At 46.8% G+C, this 17,619-nt stretch overlaps 1 protein-coding gene across 1 annotated transcript in view; it reads left to right on the plus strand.

Annotated features, from left to right (window-relative positions):
• Positions 1-17,619, plus strand: part of LOC111958344 (double C2-like domain-containing protein beta) — a 69,854-nt gene that overhangs the window by 14,150 nt on the left and 38,085 nt on the right. Inside the window, exon 5 of the mRNA XM_024138480.2 lies at positions 8,185-8,308. Coding sequence (XP_023994248.2) covers positions 8,185-8,308 — 124 coding nt within the window. The remainder of the gene's footprint in view (positions 1-8,184; positions 8,309-17,619) is intronic.

The following is a 17,619-nucleotide window of genomic DNA, read 5'->3' on the forward strand; positions in this document are numbered from 1 at the left end:
TGTAGATTTGGCCTTGTGTTTTAGGTTATTGTCCTGCTGAAAGGTATATTTGTCTCCCAGTGTCTGGTRGAAAGCAGACTGAACCAGGTTTTCCTCTATGATTTTGCCTGTACTTAGCTCTRTTCCGTTTATTTTTATCCTAAAATACTCCGATTCCTTGCCAATGACTAGCATACCCATAACATGATGTAACCACCACCATGCTTGAAAATATGAAGAGTGGTACTCAGTGATGTGTTGTGTTGGGTTTGCCCCAAACTAAGCTCTTTGTATTCAGGACATAAAGTTAATTTGATTTTTTTGCAGTTTTACTTCAGTGACTTATTGCAAACAGGATGCGTGTTTTGGAATATTTTCTTCCTTCTTTTCACTATAGAAGACACATTTCAGTTGAATACATTCAGTTGGACAACTGACTAGGTATCCCCTTTTCCCCTTTATGTCATTTAGGTTAGTATTGTGGAGTAACTGCAATGTTGTTGATCCATCCTCAGTTTTCTCCTATCACAGCCATTAAACTCTGCAACTGTTTTAAAGTCACCATTGATCTCATGGTAAAATCCCTGAGCCGTTTCCATCCTCTCTGGCAACTGAGTTAGGAAGGACGCCTGTATCTTTGTAGTGACTGGGTGTATTGATACAACATCCATAGTGTAATTAATTACCTCACCATGCTCAAAGGGATATTCAGCATCTGCTTTTGAAATGTTTACCCATCTACCAATAGGTGCCCTTCTTTGCRAGGCATTGGAAAACCTCCCTGGTCYTTGTGGTTGAATCTGTGTTTGAAATGTACTGTTCGACTGAGGGACCTTACGGATAACTSTATGTGTGGAGAACAGAGATGAGGTAGTCATTCAAAAATCATTTTAAACACTATTATTGCGSWCAGAGTGAGTCCATGCAACTTATTATGTGACTTGTTAAGCAAATGTGTACTCCTGAACTGATTTAGGCTTGCCATAACAAAGTGGTTGAAAACTTATTGACTCAAGACATGTCAGCTTTTAATTTTTAACTAATCTGTAAAGATTTCCAATAACATAACACCACTTTGACATTATGGGATATTGTGTGTAGGCCAGGGACACACAATCTCTATTTAGTCAATTTTGTTGTGTCAATCCATTTTAACACAACAAAAATGTAGAAAAAGTCAAGGGGTGTGAGTACTTTCTGAAGGGACTGTACACACACTCCTCGCCCCCTCTCTAATGCATCCGGTCTGGTGTGTGCACTGGACAGATACCCTCTGGCATGCAGTCAAGGGCAGACACTGGGCAGAGAAGCCATGTAGCCCCCACTCCCCCCMGACACACACACAAACACCCCCCCCCCCAAACACACACACACTCCATCTCTTTGTAGATAAGGTTTCAGGAAAGACCCTGAMTGCCCAAGGAACCCACCYGACCTCCAGCCAAGGAGACAGCCCCCAGACACAGGCCAGCACAGAAGCTAGGTAGAGCCAGGAACGGGAGGACAGAACGGAAGATAGAGAGGGAGGGGTTCCAAGAAAGACGGGGATTAAAGACGGTGGAGCGATGCCAGGAAAACGGAGGATAGAGGAGGGGAGAAAGCCAGGGTAAGAGGGGGATGCCAAGAAACGGGGGGATAGATGAGGACAGACGGGAAAGGAAAGGGAGGTGAGGATAGAAGAGAGAATTGGGCTTCCAAGAAGAGGGGATAGAGGTGGAGAAAGTGAGGGAACAGGAGAAGAGAAAGAGGCACAGTGCTTAGGAGACGGGGAACGTTTTCAGATGAGAAGGAGAGGGAGTGGGATAAAAAGAGAGAGTGGGATGCAGGGCAAACCAAGAAAGAGAGAAAARGTTGAGGGCAGAGAGAGAGATGRAAAGAGAAAGGGGCAGAGGAAAGGGAAGAGAGATKGGGTGAAGAGAGCCTATGGAGAGAAAGACTAGGGTTAGATAGAGAAAGACAGGTGATGGAGTGAGAGAGAAAGAAAGCGGGAGGGCAGACCGAGGGAGACTGGGACTCACGCCCTCTCCTGTTTGTGGGTACCCTGACGTGCTGCCTGCCCCCTGGCTTGGCCCCTTTGTGAGACCTGCATCATCAGTCCCAGCAGGGTAGATCACGAGGGGGGGCTACTCAAAACTCTTCCCCCAACACGGTGCACCGCCGAGCTCAGCCTCTCCCCATGGGGGCAGCCTGGGGAACCAGAGCTGTAGAACTGGATAATAGCTGAACAGCAGGCTTTACACTTGGGCACAATGACTGGGAAATGGGAATTAGCGCAGCATAGGCAGTGGATGTGAATCGGAAATTGTAGTGTAGCATAGAATGGATGTGAATAGGAAATTGTAGTGTAGCATAGAGTGGATGGGGATAGGGAATTGTAGTGGAGCATAGGGACTGATAATGCGAATGTGCATTTACCATCCAGCAAGGACTTTTATTGTGTTTTATAACTTCAGGCGCAAGGCATTAGCTGTAACTTAATTTCTTCCAAAATGCTGCCCCTATACTTGTTAGTAGACGGCAGGGGTGTGTCTTGGCAATTGTAACTCCCACTGAGGTACAAAAATACCAAATGTCCTCCTCTTATATCATATTTCTTGGCTGCAATCAATAAATGTATGACAAAGGTGAGGCATTAACGATAAAAAGTTTAGCATTCTGATAACTAATGGTTATGGTTAGGATTGGGCGAGGGGAAGTTTATCCTAGATCTGTACCCAGGATAAACTTGACCCCGGAGCATCCTACTGTCAGTCAATGGAGAGCTCCATAGCGGTGGAGGAAAAGTATGTTGGCTCGGTGTGACAAAACCATGGTTACCGTCAACACCTTGTCATAGCCCAGGCAAGACCGACAGAGTGCCAGTCTGATGGCAGAACTTTTCCACCTCTCTATCTCTCGACAGTAGAGCCTCAAAGATACAAACCTCAGAGTTACGGACCGACCAGTCAACTGAACAGGCAAAATCAAACCAGTCCAGTACACATATTAAAACAGTCCAGTACACATATTAAATGAAGAATAAAAATTAACTTTATAGTGTCTGGCTAAATGATTAGAAAACACATGTAACTACGCAATAAATATTTTCTCTAATGGTTTGATGCACAGTGAATTTCAAAGTTACAGACATTTCAGTTCAGACCTCCATCCGACATGTTCRTATCMCTGAGGTCCTACTGTATCTCTCTACACTGAGTATGCAAAACATTGCTGTTTCCATGACATAGACTGACCAGGTGAATCCAGGTGACAGCTATGATCCCATATTGATGTTACTTGTTAAATCCACTTCAAATCAGTGYAGATGAAGGGGAGGAGACAGGWTAAAGAAGGATGTTTGAGCCTTAAGACAATTGAGACATKTATTGTGCCAGGATGAATGGGCAAGACAAAATATTTAAGTGCTGTTGAACGGGGTTTGGTAGCAGGTGCCGGGCGCACCGGTTTGTGTCAAGAACTGCAGCGCTGCTGGATTTTTCACGCTCAAGAATGGCCCACCACCCAAAGGACATCCAGTCAACTTGACACAACTGTGGGAAGCTTGAGAGTCAACATGGGCCAGAATCCCTGTGGAACAATTTCGACACTTTGTAGAGTCCATGCCCCGACGAATCGAGGTTGTTCTGAGGGTAAGGGGGGAGATCCAACTCAATATTAGGAAGGTGTTCCTAATGTTTGGTATACTTAGTGTATCTCTATCTGTCTCTCTCCATCGCTTCTTCACGACTGCTGAGGTGCAATGCAGACATACCACCATCATTTCATATAGAATGACACATAAAATAGTTACTGATCCGTTATATAAGAATTGGTCAAATGYATGTTACTGCGACCCTGCTGTATATCTGCATCCCATATGGCACCCTATTCCCTATAYGGTGCRCTACTTTTGACYAGAGCCCTATGCATTATATAAGTAGTGGGTTGCCATTTGGGATGCAGTGCATGCCTCACACTGATTAAGATGTAGAGAACACGGTTGGGGTGAAATTGTGGGAGTATCATGAAGAGCCTTCTGGTCCTGACTCGCACACGCACACGCACGCACGGCAGGTATGACTAACACGCTGGAACCAACAGGAACCACTGTCACATGGGGAAAAAGAGAGAGAGAGAGAGGGAGAGCGAGAGAGAGAGAGAGAGAGAGCGCAATTACCCAGGCGACAGCCCAGAGGGATATGCAGGAAGGTGAGAGAACATCTGAGAGCAGTAGAGTAGTAGTAGTTGAAAGAGTAAACACGACCAGCCTTGTAAAATGACTAGCATACCGCAGTTGTCATAGTGACATGAGAAAAACTCGAGGCCATTCTCAGTTCTTAATAAAACATCTCAAGTGCACTATAGAGGCACAAATGTATTCTCAATTTTGTTTTTTGCAGACCATATTTCTTCAACACAAGATTTGCTAAATGGAGGCTTGTTCTACTCCTCACTTCAAAACTAAGGTTCCGATCAGAGCTGTTCCGCAACACACAGAGACATGTCTATCTGTCTGTCTGCTGCAGTGGCGGTCAGTGCCGTTTATGATGAGGGAGRACAATTTGTTCTTCATTAGCATGGCCTTATTTCTATTACAGCATTTTGGATGGCTGTCATTCATATTCCATTCACCCAGTTCAATGTAACATCGATAGGTTTAGGCTGCTACGTGATACTCAAATTTTYCCTATACCCATCATGAGGTTGTTACAACCTAGCCTACGAATGAACGTTTASAACGTAGATGCACACAGGTCGAGGGAAAATGTTGAGGTGACAGACAGTGACACATGGACAGACAGGCAACACATTCAATACACCCCTGATCACGTGTAAACACAGTTCACTTTCATAGCAGCCACGTTGTATTCCTTCTCGCGCTCTCCTCCTCTCACCTTTTCCCTTCGTTTGTGGACTTCAATGCACAACAAACACATCAACAGTATGTGACCAGGCAAAAAAACAAGCCAAACCATATCCTAACCACACATCGTTGTCACCATATTAACTAAAGTAACGTCCTAGTCAACATAGCTAATATAACTCATGCGTTAGTAAACCCCCTACAATTGTGCAGTAACGTTATAGTCACTAAGCAGTATAGCGGTTATGCCAGTAGGCCCTGGTGGCAATAAATGAGTAAAACCAAAAGCTTTTACCTTGACATGGAAGAGTTCCAGTGTTGTGTTGGATAGTCATAGCCAGCTATCTAACATAGCATCCCTGTGTTTGAGCTGGGTGTTTTGAGTAGGCCAAACTAGCTAGCTGCATTCGACTAGCTAAGTGAAACTGAAACTGAAACTGAAAAAACTAATTTGAAATCTCTCTCTTTCTCTTGCTTCTCCTTCATTTTTGAAGAAATTGCATTGTTCAAAACTGTTTAACTATTGTCTTTCACTCTCTTTGAGTCAACTACTCGCCACATTTTATGGACTGCAGTGCTAGCTAGCTTTAGCTTATGCTTTCAGTACTAGATTCATTCTCTGATCCTTTGATTGGGTGGACAACATGTCAATTCATGCTGCATGAGCTCTGATAGGTTGAAGCATGTCCTCTGGAAGTTGTCATAAGTCTGTGTAAGTCTATGAAAAGGGGTGAGAACCAAGAGCCTCCTAGGTTTTGTAATGAAGTCAATATACCAAGAGGAGGAAGGAAGTTAGCTGTCTTCCAGCTACACCATGGTGTTACCTACAGAGTGTTGTTGAGGCTACTGTAGAGATGTCATTGCAAAACAGTGTGTTTAATAAATTATTTGTTGACGTGAATATATTTAGTATAGTTTTATCTAAAAAGGATAACTTTTCAATGTTTTACCATTTTTATTTATATTGAATTCACTGAGGAGGATGGTCCTCCCCTTCCTCCTCTGAGGAGCCTCCACTGGTCTGCTGTCATTGAGGACAGACAGGCAGACAGACAGATAAAGCAGACAGACAGATGTACAGACAGGCAGACAGACCAGCATGTACAACACAGCATGCACAGACAGACATGTACAGCATAGAGTGTAGCTACAGGCAACTGCCAAAATTACTGATACACCAACATCATTTGTCTTAATAGGGCCACCACGAGCCAGAACAGCTTCAATACACCTTGCCAAAGATTCTAAAAGTGTCTGGAACTCTACTGGAGGAATGCAACACCATTCTTCCACAATASATTTCATCATTTGGGTTGAGATCTGGTCACATGACAATRGTATAYGGTTTATATCGTTTTMATGCTCATCAAACCATTCAATGGTTCACTCCTGCCCTGTGGATGGGGCATTGYCATCCTATGGGGGCATAGCCATGGTAGACAAAATAATGGCCTGCCCACCATTTTTATACWTGAGCCTAAGCATGATGGGATGTTMATTTCTTAATKAACTCAAATCAAACTTTATTTGTCATATGCGCTGAATACAACAAGTGTAGACCTTACCATGAATTGCTTACTTACAAGCCCTTAACTCTTCTTGAACTTCACTGTTGGTTAAGAAAATATTTACCAAATACACTAAAGTAAAAAATTCAAAAAGTAACACAATAAAATAACAACAATGATGCTATATAACAGGGGTACCAGTACCCAGTCAGTGTGCGGGGCACAGGTTAGTCGAGTAATTTGTACATGTAGGTAGGGGTGAAGTGACTATGCATAGATAAACAGGAGTAACAGCAACACCTGGGGCGCCCGTCAGAAGTCCAGGATCCAGTTGCAGAGGAGGTGTTTAGTCCAGGGTCTTACTTAAGTGAGACTTCGTGGGCACTGTGGTGTTGAACGCCGAGCTGTAGTCAATGAACAGCATTCTCACATAGGTTTTCCTTTTGTCCAGGTGGGAAAGGGCAGTGTGGAGTGCAACAGAAATTGCATCATCTGTGGATCTGTTGGGGCAGTATTCGAATTGGAGTGGGTCTAGGGTACCTGGGGGATGCTGTTGATGTGAGCCATGACCAGCATTTCAAAGCACTTCATGCCTACTGACGTGAGTGCTACGAATATTCATTTAGGCAGGTTACCTCGCTTCCTTGGGCACAAGGACTGTCATGGTGGTCTGCTTGAAACATGTAGGTATTACTCGGTTGAAAATGTCAGTGATACACTTGCCAGTTGTCTGCGCATGCTTTGAGTACACGTCCTGGTAATCCGTCTGCCCCACGGCTTTGTGAATTTTGACCTGTTAAAGGTCTTGCTCACATCGGCTACCGAGAGCATTATCACAGTCATCCAGAACAGCTGGTGCTCTCGTGCATGCTTCAGTTTTGCTTGCTTCAAAGCGAGCATAGAAGGTATTTAGCTCGTCTGGTAGGCTTGTGACTCTAGCTTGCGTCTGGGTTTCCCTTTGTAGTCCGTAATATTTTCAAGCTGCCTGCCATGACGTGCACTGCAGTGCCGGTGTATAAGGATTCAATTAATACTTATATTCGCTATGGCTGGTTTGATGGTTCGTCTGAGGGCATGTCAGGATTTTTATAAGCGTCCGGATTAGTGTTCCGCTTTTGAAACCGACAGCTTTAGCCTTTAGCTGATGCGGATGTTGCCTGTAATCCATGGCTTCGTTGGGATTTGAACGTACGGTCACTGTGGGACGACGTCGTCGATGCACTTATTGATGAAGCCGATGACTAAGGTGGTATACTCCTAATGCCATTTGATGTATCCCGGAACATATCCAGTCTATGCTAGCAAAACAGTCCTGTAGGTAGCAATCCGCGTCATCTGACCACTTCCATTGAGCGAGTCACTGGTACTCCCTTCTTAGTTTTGCATGTAAGCAGCAATCAGGAGGATAGAATTATGGTCGGATTTGCCAATGGAGGGTGGGGAGAGCTTTGTACATCTCTGTGTGTGGAGTAAAGGTGGTCACTAGGAGCGCCCGCTTCTGGATGAGCGTTTAGTTTTTGCTTATGGCCTTATAGAGTTGGGCCAGCATTGATCTGTGGTGGTAAGAGACAGCTACGAATAATATAGATGAGAACTCTCTTGTAGAGAAGCCACAAGTATTTCATTATTTGGCAGTTACTTGTAGATCAGTGGGGTTTCTATCTGCAGCTTAGAGTCCCCACCGCTAGCTCTTGAGAGAATTTGTTTCTATTTCTCACTTCTGTCTCTGTGTGTGTGTCGTTGTTGTGTCTGTGGTGTGTGTGTGTGTTGTCTGTGTGTCTGTTGTGTGTGTGTGTGTCTGTGTGTGTGTGTGTCTGTGTGTTGTGTCTGTGTGTGTGTCTTGTCTGTGTGTAGGCTGTGTGTGTGCGACATGGACAGGCTCGGTCGTAACGAGTTTATCGGAGAGATCCGTGTCGCCTTGAAGAAGCTGAGCAAGGGCGAGAGCAAAAGATTCAAAATGTCGAAGAGAATCACACAGGTATGTAGTGTGTATGTGTGTGTTGTGTGTGATGAGTGAGTTGAGTGAGTGAGTGAGTGAGTGAGTGAGTGAGTAGTGAGTAGAGTGAGTGAGTGAGTGAGTGAAGTGAGAGAGTGACACAGTGGTGTGTGCGTGTCCAGTTTCGTCAATGGGCTCTATGATTTATAATAAACTGTGTATTGAATTCAATCTCCCTTCTCCCACTCAGAACAAAGACATCAACAAAGAAACTGTGGAGCAAGGGACACTGTGGCTGAGAAGAGGTACGAAGATTACCATCATTGTCATAAAAATAGTAGAGATTTTACATAGAGATAATAGTAGTGGCATAGTTCGCAGGAGTAGTAACATTAGTTGTGCTACTACTATTACTGTAGTAGTAGTAACAACTGTGGTGCCACTATGATAGCAGTAGTACTAATTCCACTGTTAGTGACAGTCCTGTCACTGATTTCCCAACATGCAATTCATCTTATTATTTTTATTCATTTTATAACTTTTTTGTTTCCATGAATTTTAAGTGACCCTATTTGTAGTATGTTTTAACTGTCTGTTTTACATGTGTTGGTCTTAATTCATGAACAGTCAGTCCATTGACATACATTAAGGGAACTATCAATGCAGTTTAGTTCAAATGTTAGTGGTGTCACGGCTAACTGTGTCCCCCCTCCTCCAGCGTGTCGTATCCTGTGCGCTAGTGTACAGTCCAGAAAAGAGCTGTCTACTGGTTGGCATCGTAACCTCTTGCCCACCTCGCTGCAATGAACTCCAATGGGTACTCTGACCCCTCGTCAAAGAAGTGTCTTGAGCCCGCGCACACTGCACGCACACACACACACACACCACCCCACACACACACACACACACACCAACACACACACCACACACACACACACACAACAACACAACGACACACACACACACACACACAAGAGACGGAATGAAGATGTGATGATGGAATGGAGACGAATGGAGGAAGAGGTGTTGTTGTTGTTGTCCCTTGTCATTTCACATTACTTGTGTTATACATTAGTAGGTCCTGTGGTGTCCTGTTGCTAGATGCCAGTCAGCAGTCCTCCCTGTTGTGCGGCTGGCACATATAGGGCAAAAAAGGCTCTCTAGCGTTACTTTGGTTACTGAAAAAAGGAAGTGGAAGAGGGAGAAGTGAGGAACTTGTTTTGTCGCCCGCTGCATTAAAGACCAAAATTGGTTAAAGAAAATTGTAATAACTAAAAAAGTAATACCAAGTTTTAATTTAAGGACAAAAATGTACAGCTGTGCCATATAGATTGCAAAAATAGTTTCCATAAAACAATGGCAGATTCAAAACTTTAGTATTTCAATTTCAATTATTATAAAATTCTTTGCAACAATAGAATGTTATATACAAGTATATATATTTACAAATAGATATATGGGGGATTGGAAATGATGCAGACAATTACATTGATGGAAGCTACAATCTATCTGTAATAATAAAGCTGATCTACCCCCTAAAAATAGTTTTTTTTCAATAAAAGACTCTGACTACATTATTAGATGAAGGGAAAGGTACCGTAACTCATCTTACTTACTGACTTTATTGTCCCCATGGGGAATTTGTTGCACGTGTCATGTACACGTTTAAAGTCCGTTTAAAAAAAACAAAATTGACAACCACAACTTTCATAACAGTTAATACCAATAAATACAAAAAATAAAAAAAGACTAGCCTGCTGGGCCTTCACTGGTCGATAGAAACATTAGCCCGAGCATTTAGGGAGGTATCCACCTGCACAAATTATTGTCTAGTTCTGTTTTCCTGCTGTGGGGACAGCTAGCTTGAAAGCGTCGCCGGTCTATCGAATTGGATCCTCTATTAGCCATTTGTAATGGTGTGTCTGTGTCAGGTTGTTTGATGAGGTAAGAGAACCGCTGTTCAAGCCCAGTCAGAGGCAAGTTAGGGAGGCAGCGCTATATGCTAAGCTAGCACACTGATGCTGGTTATATCTATGTGTAACACTACATATGTCACATTGACAGTCTCTACACACAACCTTGTTATAGTGCATGAGTCATGCATGAACATTGAACCTTTCTCATACAAATTGATAGGGAGACTGACTGGCATAGAAATACATGTAACATAAATAAATAATCAACTGCTATTTACTCTAGAGTCTACATTTACATTTACATTTAAGTCATTTAGCAGACGCTTCTTATCCAGAGCGACTTAACAAATTGGAGTTCATACATATCATCCTGGTCCCCCCAGGAATAAACCCTGGTCCCCCGTGGAAATCGAACCCACAATCCTGGCGTTGCAAGCGCACATGCTCTACCAACTGAGCCACACGAGACCAGTCTAAACTTCACTAGTCAATGTTTCCAATCTGTCCTACAATACCCACCAGACTGCATATTTTCTCCTCATTGTTTGAAATAGCCACACTGATTCATATATATCAGCACTACTCTGTCAAGCTTTTGATTAAAATGTGCAGTCGTGATAGGTTTTCCCTAGAGCACATTGGGAATCACTGTGCTGCATTATGTAACTAGCAGGCTTGTTGTTATTCCATATGACAACTTGCACTGTACATTATACTGTCGGCATCATGTCTTGACAGAGCATTCAGGCTGAGCCGGAGTCCCAAATGGCACCATATTTCCTATGGCCCTTGTCAAAGGTAGCGCACTCAGGGAATAGGGCATGTGGACTATCCTCGGTGTAAACAGATAATCATTATTGGTAAACTTCACACCTGAATACGAAAATCTCCCAGCAGTCATTAGATTCAGTTTCCCTCCTACATGGTTTCATTAAAAAAAGCTTTTTTCTATTTGCTTGTAGTGTTGATGTTGATAAGATGGTGCTCTCAAGGCATAATCTGTAACTTTCGATTGAAACAGAGTGGTATATCTACTCAGGATTTGATAAGTGTCTCTGCTGCGAGTTGAGAAACCAACAAATAAGATTCCCCTCCCTCTCGCTAAGGTTGCTTCCACCTCCCCTTCATTTGAGGAAGAAGACTGATTAAACATTTGAACGAAATGTTTTTTTGGTGTGTTAAAAGAGTCATGTTAAAATAACTATCACGTTACACATTTAATAATGAAAGAGTGGCCTCCCGGGTGGCGCAGTGGTCTAGGGCAGACTCTGGTCCATGGAGCGACGCACAACTGCCTAGCGTCGTCCGGTTAGGAGGTTTTGCCAGTAGGGATATCCTTGTCTCATCGCGCACTATAGCGACTCCCTGTGGCGGGCCGGGCGCAGGTGCACGCTAACCAAGCGCCAGGTTGCACGGTGTTTCCTCCGACACATTGGTGCGGCTGGCTTCCGGTTGGATGCGCGCTGTGTGAGCATCGCGGCTTGGTGGGTTGTCGGAGGACGCATGGCTTTCGACCTTCGTCTCTCCCGAGCCCGTAGGGAGTTGTAGCGATGAGACAAGATAGTAATACTAACAATTGGATACTACGAAATTGGGGAGAAAAGGGTGTCAAATTAAAAAATAAAAATAAAATTATAAAAAAATATATAATAATGACAGAGTGCATTTAAAACTTCACCACAGTAAACTTTGGAGGACTTAATAAGATTATTTTATTGATAGGAGGGGGGAACATCAAAACCACACCAAAGACTTCATGCACGATAAGAAACTCAATAATGACAGCACTTCTAAAAGCCTATTTCACACCATAGCCACTGAATTTGCAAGATAACGTTTCTTTCATTTAGATTTTGGCACAAATGGCACTGACTCACCCATGGATTGATGTTTCAGCATTGTCTCAGTGAAGAGTTTGGCGTTCGACCCATCCACAAGCCTGCTAGCAGCAAGCAGATGAGCAATATCCACCGTCGTGGTACGGATGAAGCCTGAGCTGGAATGTGAAGCTAACTGAAGCTGGCTACGCTTAGAATACCCTGAGTAGATCTAGCTTGCGTCGCAGTATAACCCTCTGATTCGTAGTAAGGGCTCTGGGTTCCCCCTGCACTTGTTTGTAAAACTGTGGTGAGGAGGGGTGGGACTTGAATGTAAAGTATGTTGGGAATTCCACATTTCAGGGGTCAAAATGTTTAAATCCAAGATGAGATGTAACACAGTACAAATAATAGAAATGTATAATCAATCAAATTATTAATAAAGCCTTTTACCATCAAGCAGATGTCACAAAGTGATTATATACAAAAACCCAGCCTAAAAACCCTAAACAGCAAGACAGTGCCAGATATAGGAGCACCGTTGGTAGAAAGACAGGACATAGGAAGAAACCTAGAGAGGAACCAGGCTCTGAGGGTGGCCAGTACATGGCCATTAGGCCAGATCTCACAATGTCAAACATGGTTCATGATGACCAGCAGGGTCAAATATATATCAGTGGTTGTAGAGGGTGCAACAGCAGTCACCGTCCAGGATAATGTCAGTTGGTTTCCATTAGCCACTTGCAATCAGAGGTTGAGAGAGAAAGAGAGAGAGAGAGATAGGTTGAGAGAGACGAGAGAGGTGGAGAGAGAGAGAGGTTGAGAGAGAGAGAGTTGAGCGTTGAGAAGAGAGAGGCATAGATTGAGAGAGAGAGGGTTGAGAGAGGTGAGAAGAGGTTAGAGAGAGAGAGAAGAAGGTTGAGAGAGCAGAGAGAAGAGATGGTGGAGGGTGAGAGAGAGAAGGGTGAGAGAGAGAGAGAGAGAGAGAGGGTAGAGAGAGAGAGAGAGAGAGGTGAGAGAGAGAGAGAGACCCACACCCCACCACACCGACACAACACAGAGAGGGTGAGAGAGAGAACGAGAGGGTGAGGTGAGAGAGAGAGAGAGGTGAGGTTGAGAAGAGAGAGAAGAGAGAGAGTTGATGTTGAAAAAGAGAGAGAAGAGAGTCTAGGATGCTTTTGAGGTGTAGAGAGAGAGGAGAAGAGGGAGAGCCGTAGCATGGCGGTGAGGATAGAGACAAGAGATGTTTAGAGAGGTTTGTGAGAGAGGGTCAGTAGAGAACCACAAGAGATGTGGTCTGCAGAGAGAGAGAGGTTGAGAGAGAGATGGGGTGAGTTGACACACCCCCCACACGCCGAGGTCTGAGAAGAGAAGGTGAGGTATGAAAAGAGGTGAGAGAGATTGAGAAGTTTCTTGCTTTTGACGCCTAGCGTAGATGGGTACAACCCCCCCCGCAGGGGGTTTTGTTGCCCAGGTTGGTACGAAGGTTGGAAGAAGGAGTCCAGGAAGAAATCCCACCAGAGAGGCCAGTTGAATAGAAGGGGGTGGATAGAGAGAGGTTGAGCAGAGAGGTGACCAGGTTGACTGACAATCAAAGGTGTTGAGCCACAGAGATGTGGTTGATGTAATTGCATGCGAGAGTGGTGACGGCGAGAGGGCAGATGAACGCAGAGCGGGGTTGAGGGTCTATGTGGGCAGGCGGTGGGATCTCCGGGGTATGGTGTGGTTGAGCACATTGATAGGGTGTGCAAAAGATGTGGGGCATGAGGTCATTACATTAGTCATTGGGTTGGTGTGTGTCCGCTCTTGAGGTAGCTTGCTCATGAGCGGGCACTACCATTGCGTGTGCTGTGCTCTAGCTCGTTCCGCAGGGCGCCAATTGCCTCTCCGGTGAGGCAGCCCGGACGCGCGCCCCGCCGCCCTACTGTGGGCGGGTCGTGGCAGCGCCCGTCTTCCCTTTGTCCGCCTGGCACCCCCCCCTTTGGGCCAGCCTTGTCCCTACGTAGCCCTTAGTCTCCCGGACTGACTGCTCCGTTTACTGCGCTGACCCATGCGTGCTATCTTGCACCAGGTGCCCTGTTGTCTGTATCCCTCACTCCTCCCAGCCTCCCTGTTCCTCCTACCTGCCTCTCCATCTGGGCTGGGTCCCTGTATTTGCCTCTCTCTCCTCGCGTCTCGCCTCTCCTACACGCACTCTCCCCGGTCCACCATCTAGTGTCTCCCCGCCCTCCCGCCTTATCTCGGCCCCGCTGCGTGTGCCTGTCGCGACCGGCTTCCCAGCTAGTCCCCCCCCCCATTTTACCGCCCCACAACCCCACCGCCTACTCCTCTAATCATGTCGCTGCCTGCCCCCACACTCCACCCCACACCTTATATCCAACCACCCCCCAACCCGCTCTGCCCCACGTGCCCGCGCATCTCGGGGTCCCTCTGGGGCCGATTCCAGCCGGGGGCGCCGCTACCACATTCTTTCTCGCACCGCGACGTCACGAGTCCTGTTATGGCCGTTCTTCATTCATGCATGTGTCGGCCTCTTCACATCCGCATCCACCGCACGTGCGGAGCACGCACACCCACCTCACGGCTACTCCTCTACCGCCCCCACCCACTACCCCATGGCACCACCCCCTTCCACCCTGCCCCCTTACCACCAACCCTGCGATTCGCTCGCGAGCGCACCCGACCCACCCCCCCAACCTCGTCGACCATCCCTGCCTCTCACCACCCGCCGCTATCCTGGCCCTTGACTCTTCGCCCCCAGTTTTCCAGTTACACTTCCTGGGTAGGTGGAGCCAATTCGTGGCGGCCCAGACCCCAGCCTGGGGCCCGTTGGCACCCACCGTCTGCCACGCCTCTGCACCCCCTCCCGCCGCACCTCAATATTTTGTTTGCACCTCACCTGGCCATTGACCTCCTTGTTACGCCCACACCCACTCCCTTCCGCTGTCTCGCCCTTCCACCCTGACCTGAGAATTTGCTGGAATCTCACCCACCCACACCTCACACACAACTCCAATATCCCCGGATCCAAACCCCGCCACCTCCCCGCCACATTCACCTCTCCAGCTATGTATGAAACCACATGTTGCCACCACACCACCGGTAGAGAGATCCCTAGACTCATGATTCCAAGACCACCCTGTGGCTGGAGTGCACACACACACATGTCGATTTCCATTCCTGCACCCCAACCACTAAGGAAAAATATCATATTGTGCGTCACACACACCTCTCACCCACATAATTGCAGACCAAAGTACCACTTTTATCTTCAAATCACTCTATATAGCACGGAGGACTTTTTACATCACGCTTCGGGACTGTTGAGTCACACACTGTTAGTTGACCGCCGCCCCCCTCCGCTAACACTGCGTTGCACATCCTCTGAGGCTTAGCACCACCATGTGAAATAAGGAGGTGAGAAATTCATGCACAGCATCAAGAACCGCGACACAACGAGACTTGGTCATTATGCTGGCTATGAGTGTATGACGTACCTCGGTTTGTTACACACGGAAACACCGATAACCACGCACGAGGCCCCAGGACTCCCTCCGCTCACCACCAGCTATGACTCTCCTTGACTACCGCACGTATAGCGTCCGCGCTGATAGACGTGTTATCCTGGCGTAAAGTCTAGTCCTTCCACCGCCGCCCCCTCCCACAGCAATAGAACCTGTACTTACACATCGACAAAACTCATTTTAATCTTACTCACTTGAATGTCATTGACGAATTATTGAAGTAGCCACACCCGACAAATAACCACCTATGAGATAAACACAGGGAAACTTACGGTCTATCCAGGAGTGTACTGCCCAGCACGCACATTCACAAACAGGCAGGCACACAACAGGAGCCCCCCCACCCCACCAAGCCCCGCCTACAACCAAAGATATACCCCGCCGCCAATTAGGCGGACCAAATTACAGTTCGGCTAGTGCTTGCGCACATCGCACTATCACCACCAACAACCACACACGTCACCTCCACTGATGGACCTGCAACCTTCCGCCATTATCACCCCCCCGACGCCCCTGGCGCTAAACCACCCCCACTCTATCCCCAGCGCCACACCCCACACACCCTAATACCACCATTCTCGGAGTTCAACACCTCGCCCACGCCTATGGCGTGCGCCACTCACTGACCCATTTCTACCTCGCTCGCCTCTGAGAAGTCGCCCCCCCCCCCCAAGTGTCCACTGCCTGCACCGGCCTCCGCCCGACCCCACCCCCCCAACTCACCCACACCATGTCTCGAGAGACTCGGTTCCCCACGCTACGGCCCCATGGTGCAGCCTGGAGGCTCTGGGAGCGGTGCAGAGAACATGGACAAGCCGTTATGGGGGAATTTTGGCGATAAGCAGAAACCCACTCGTAGATCTACACCGTGGGACTGATGTCGGGTCTACCAGGGACGAGCAGAGCTCAGACGTCAGATATACACGGCAACAGGAAGGGCGTGAGTCCAGTCTACCTCGGTCTGCCTCTGTAACATAGGGATCCGTCTTTCTCTATCACCGACCAATCAACCCTGTCTTCCTACAACTACATACTTCCACTCCAAAAGGCCCTTCAAACAGTCCATTCTCTTCCCTCGCTTGCAGGACCTCTCTTTCACAGTCTTTGCCTCACACTTTACGTCTTTTGGTTGCCACCCTGCCTCCCTCTTTCACTCCCTTCTCGCCCGTCCGGACCATCCCGCCTGCGTAGCTTCCTTCTCGAGACTGTCAACCTTCTCCACCAGCCCCACCTCTGAGAAACCCCAACTTCTCCTTCTTCCACACCTCTTCTTCCGATCTCCTCATAGGCCCGGACCGGGGTGACCAGCGAGCGGTTGCTTGCCGAGTACCCTTCCCTGCCATCTCCCACCCTCACGCAGCTCTTTTCCTGGTGCTCTGCTCCCGTCTTTAATCCCGGTTCTGACCCTCCTCACTGCGTTCTGGTCCCTCCGTCCTGCTCCCGCATCCTGGCTGCCTTTCGGGGCTGTCCCTGGCTGAAGTCGAGGGTTCCTGGGCAGTCAGTCTTTCCTGACCTTTACACATCGTAAGAAGGGAGGTGTGTGGATTAGTGGGGGGGGGGGGGGGGGGGGGGGGTGTTGTTGTGTCTGGGGAGTGGAGGGCCTCAAATGCTTCTCTGCGCAGCAGTGACCTGCCTTAACTGGCATGCCAAAAGGGGATTAATCTGCCACATGCAAGAGAGAGAACAGCAAGGTTGAGACATGACCCTGCACTCCTCACTAGAATCTGAGATCCGGCGGCGCTGGATGGTGTACAGCCCTTCAGAAGTACTCAACATCTACTCACCTCTTCATTGACTTTTCCCTACCTTTTTCTGTTGTGTCTATCTATGGATTGACCACAACTCTCCTCCTACCTTCACAAAATTGTATAAACTTACGTGAGTCGTCTCTCGTAACCAAAATACCCATACATTTAACAGTGTGTGTCTTTTTGGAACATTTAATACTTTCTCTACTCGTTTCTTATCACAAATTAACTGATCATCTCTTTGACTAACTCTAAGTCCCAAACCATTCTGTATGGCAAGCCTAAAGTCAGTTCCTGAGTACTCAACATTTGCTTTATTCCCTCTAAAGTCTCACCCTACATGAAGTT

Source organism: Salvelinus sp. IW2-2015, unplaced genomic scaffold (assembly GCF_002910315.2).
Source record: "Salvelinus sp. IW2-2015 unplaced genomic scaffold, ASM291031v2 Un_scaffold1497, whole genome shotgun sequence".
NCBI classification, from domain to species: domain Eukaryota; kingdom Metazoa; phylum Chordata; class Actinopteri; order Salmoniformes; family Salmonidae; genus Salvelinus; species Salvelinus sp. IW2-2015.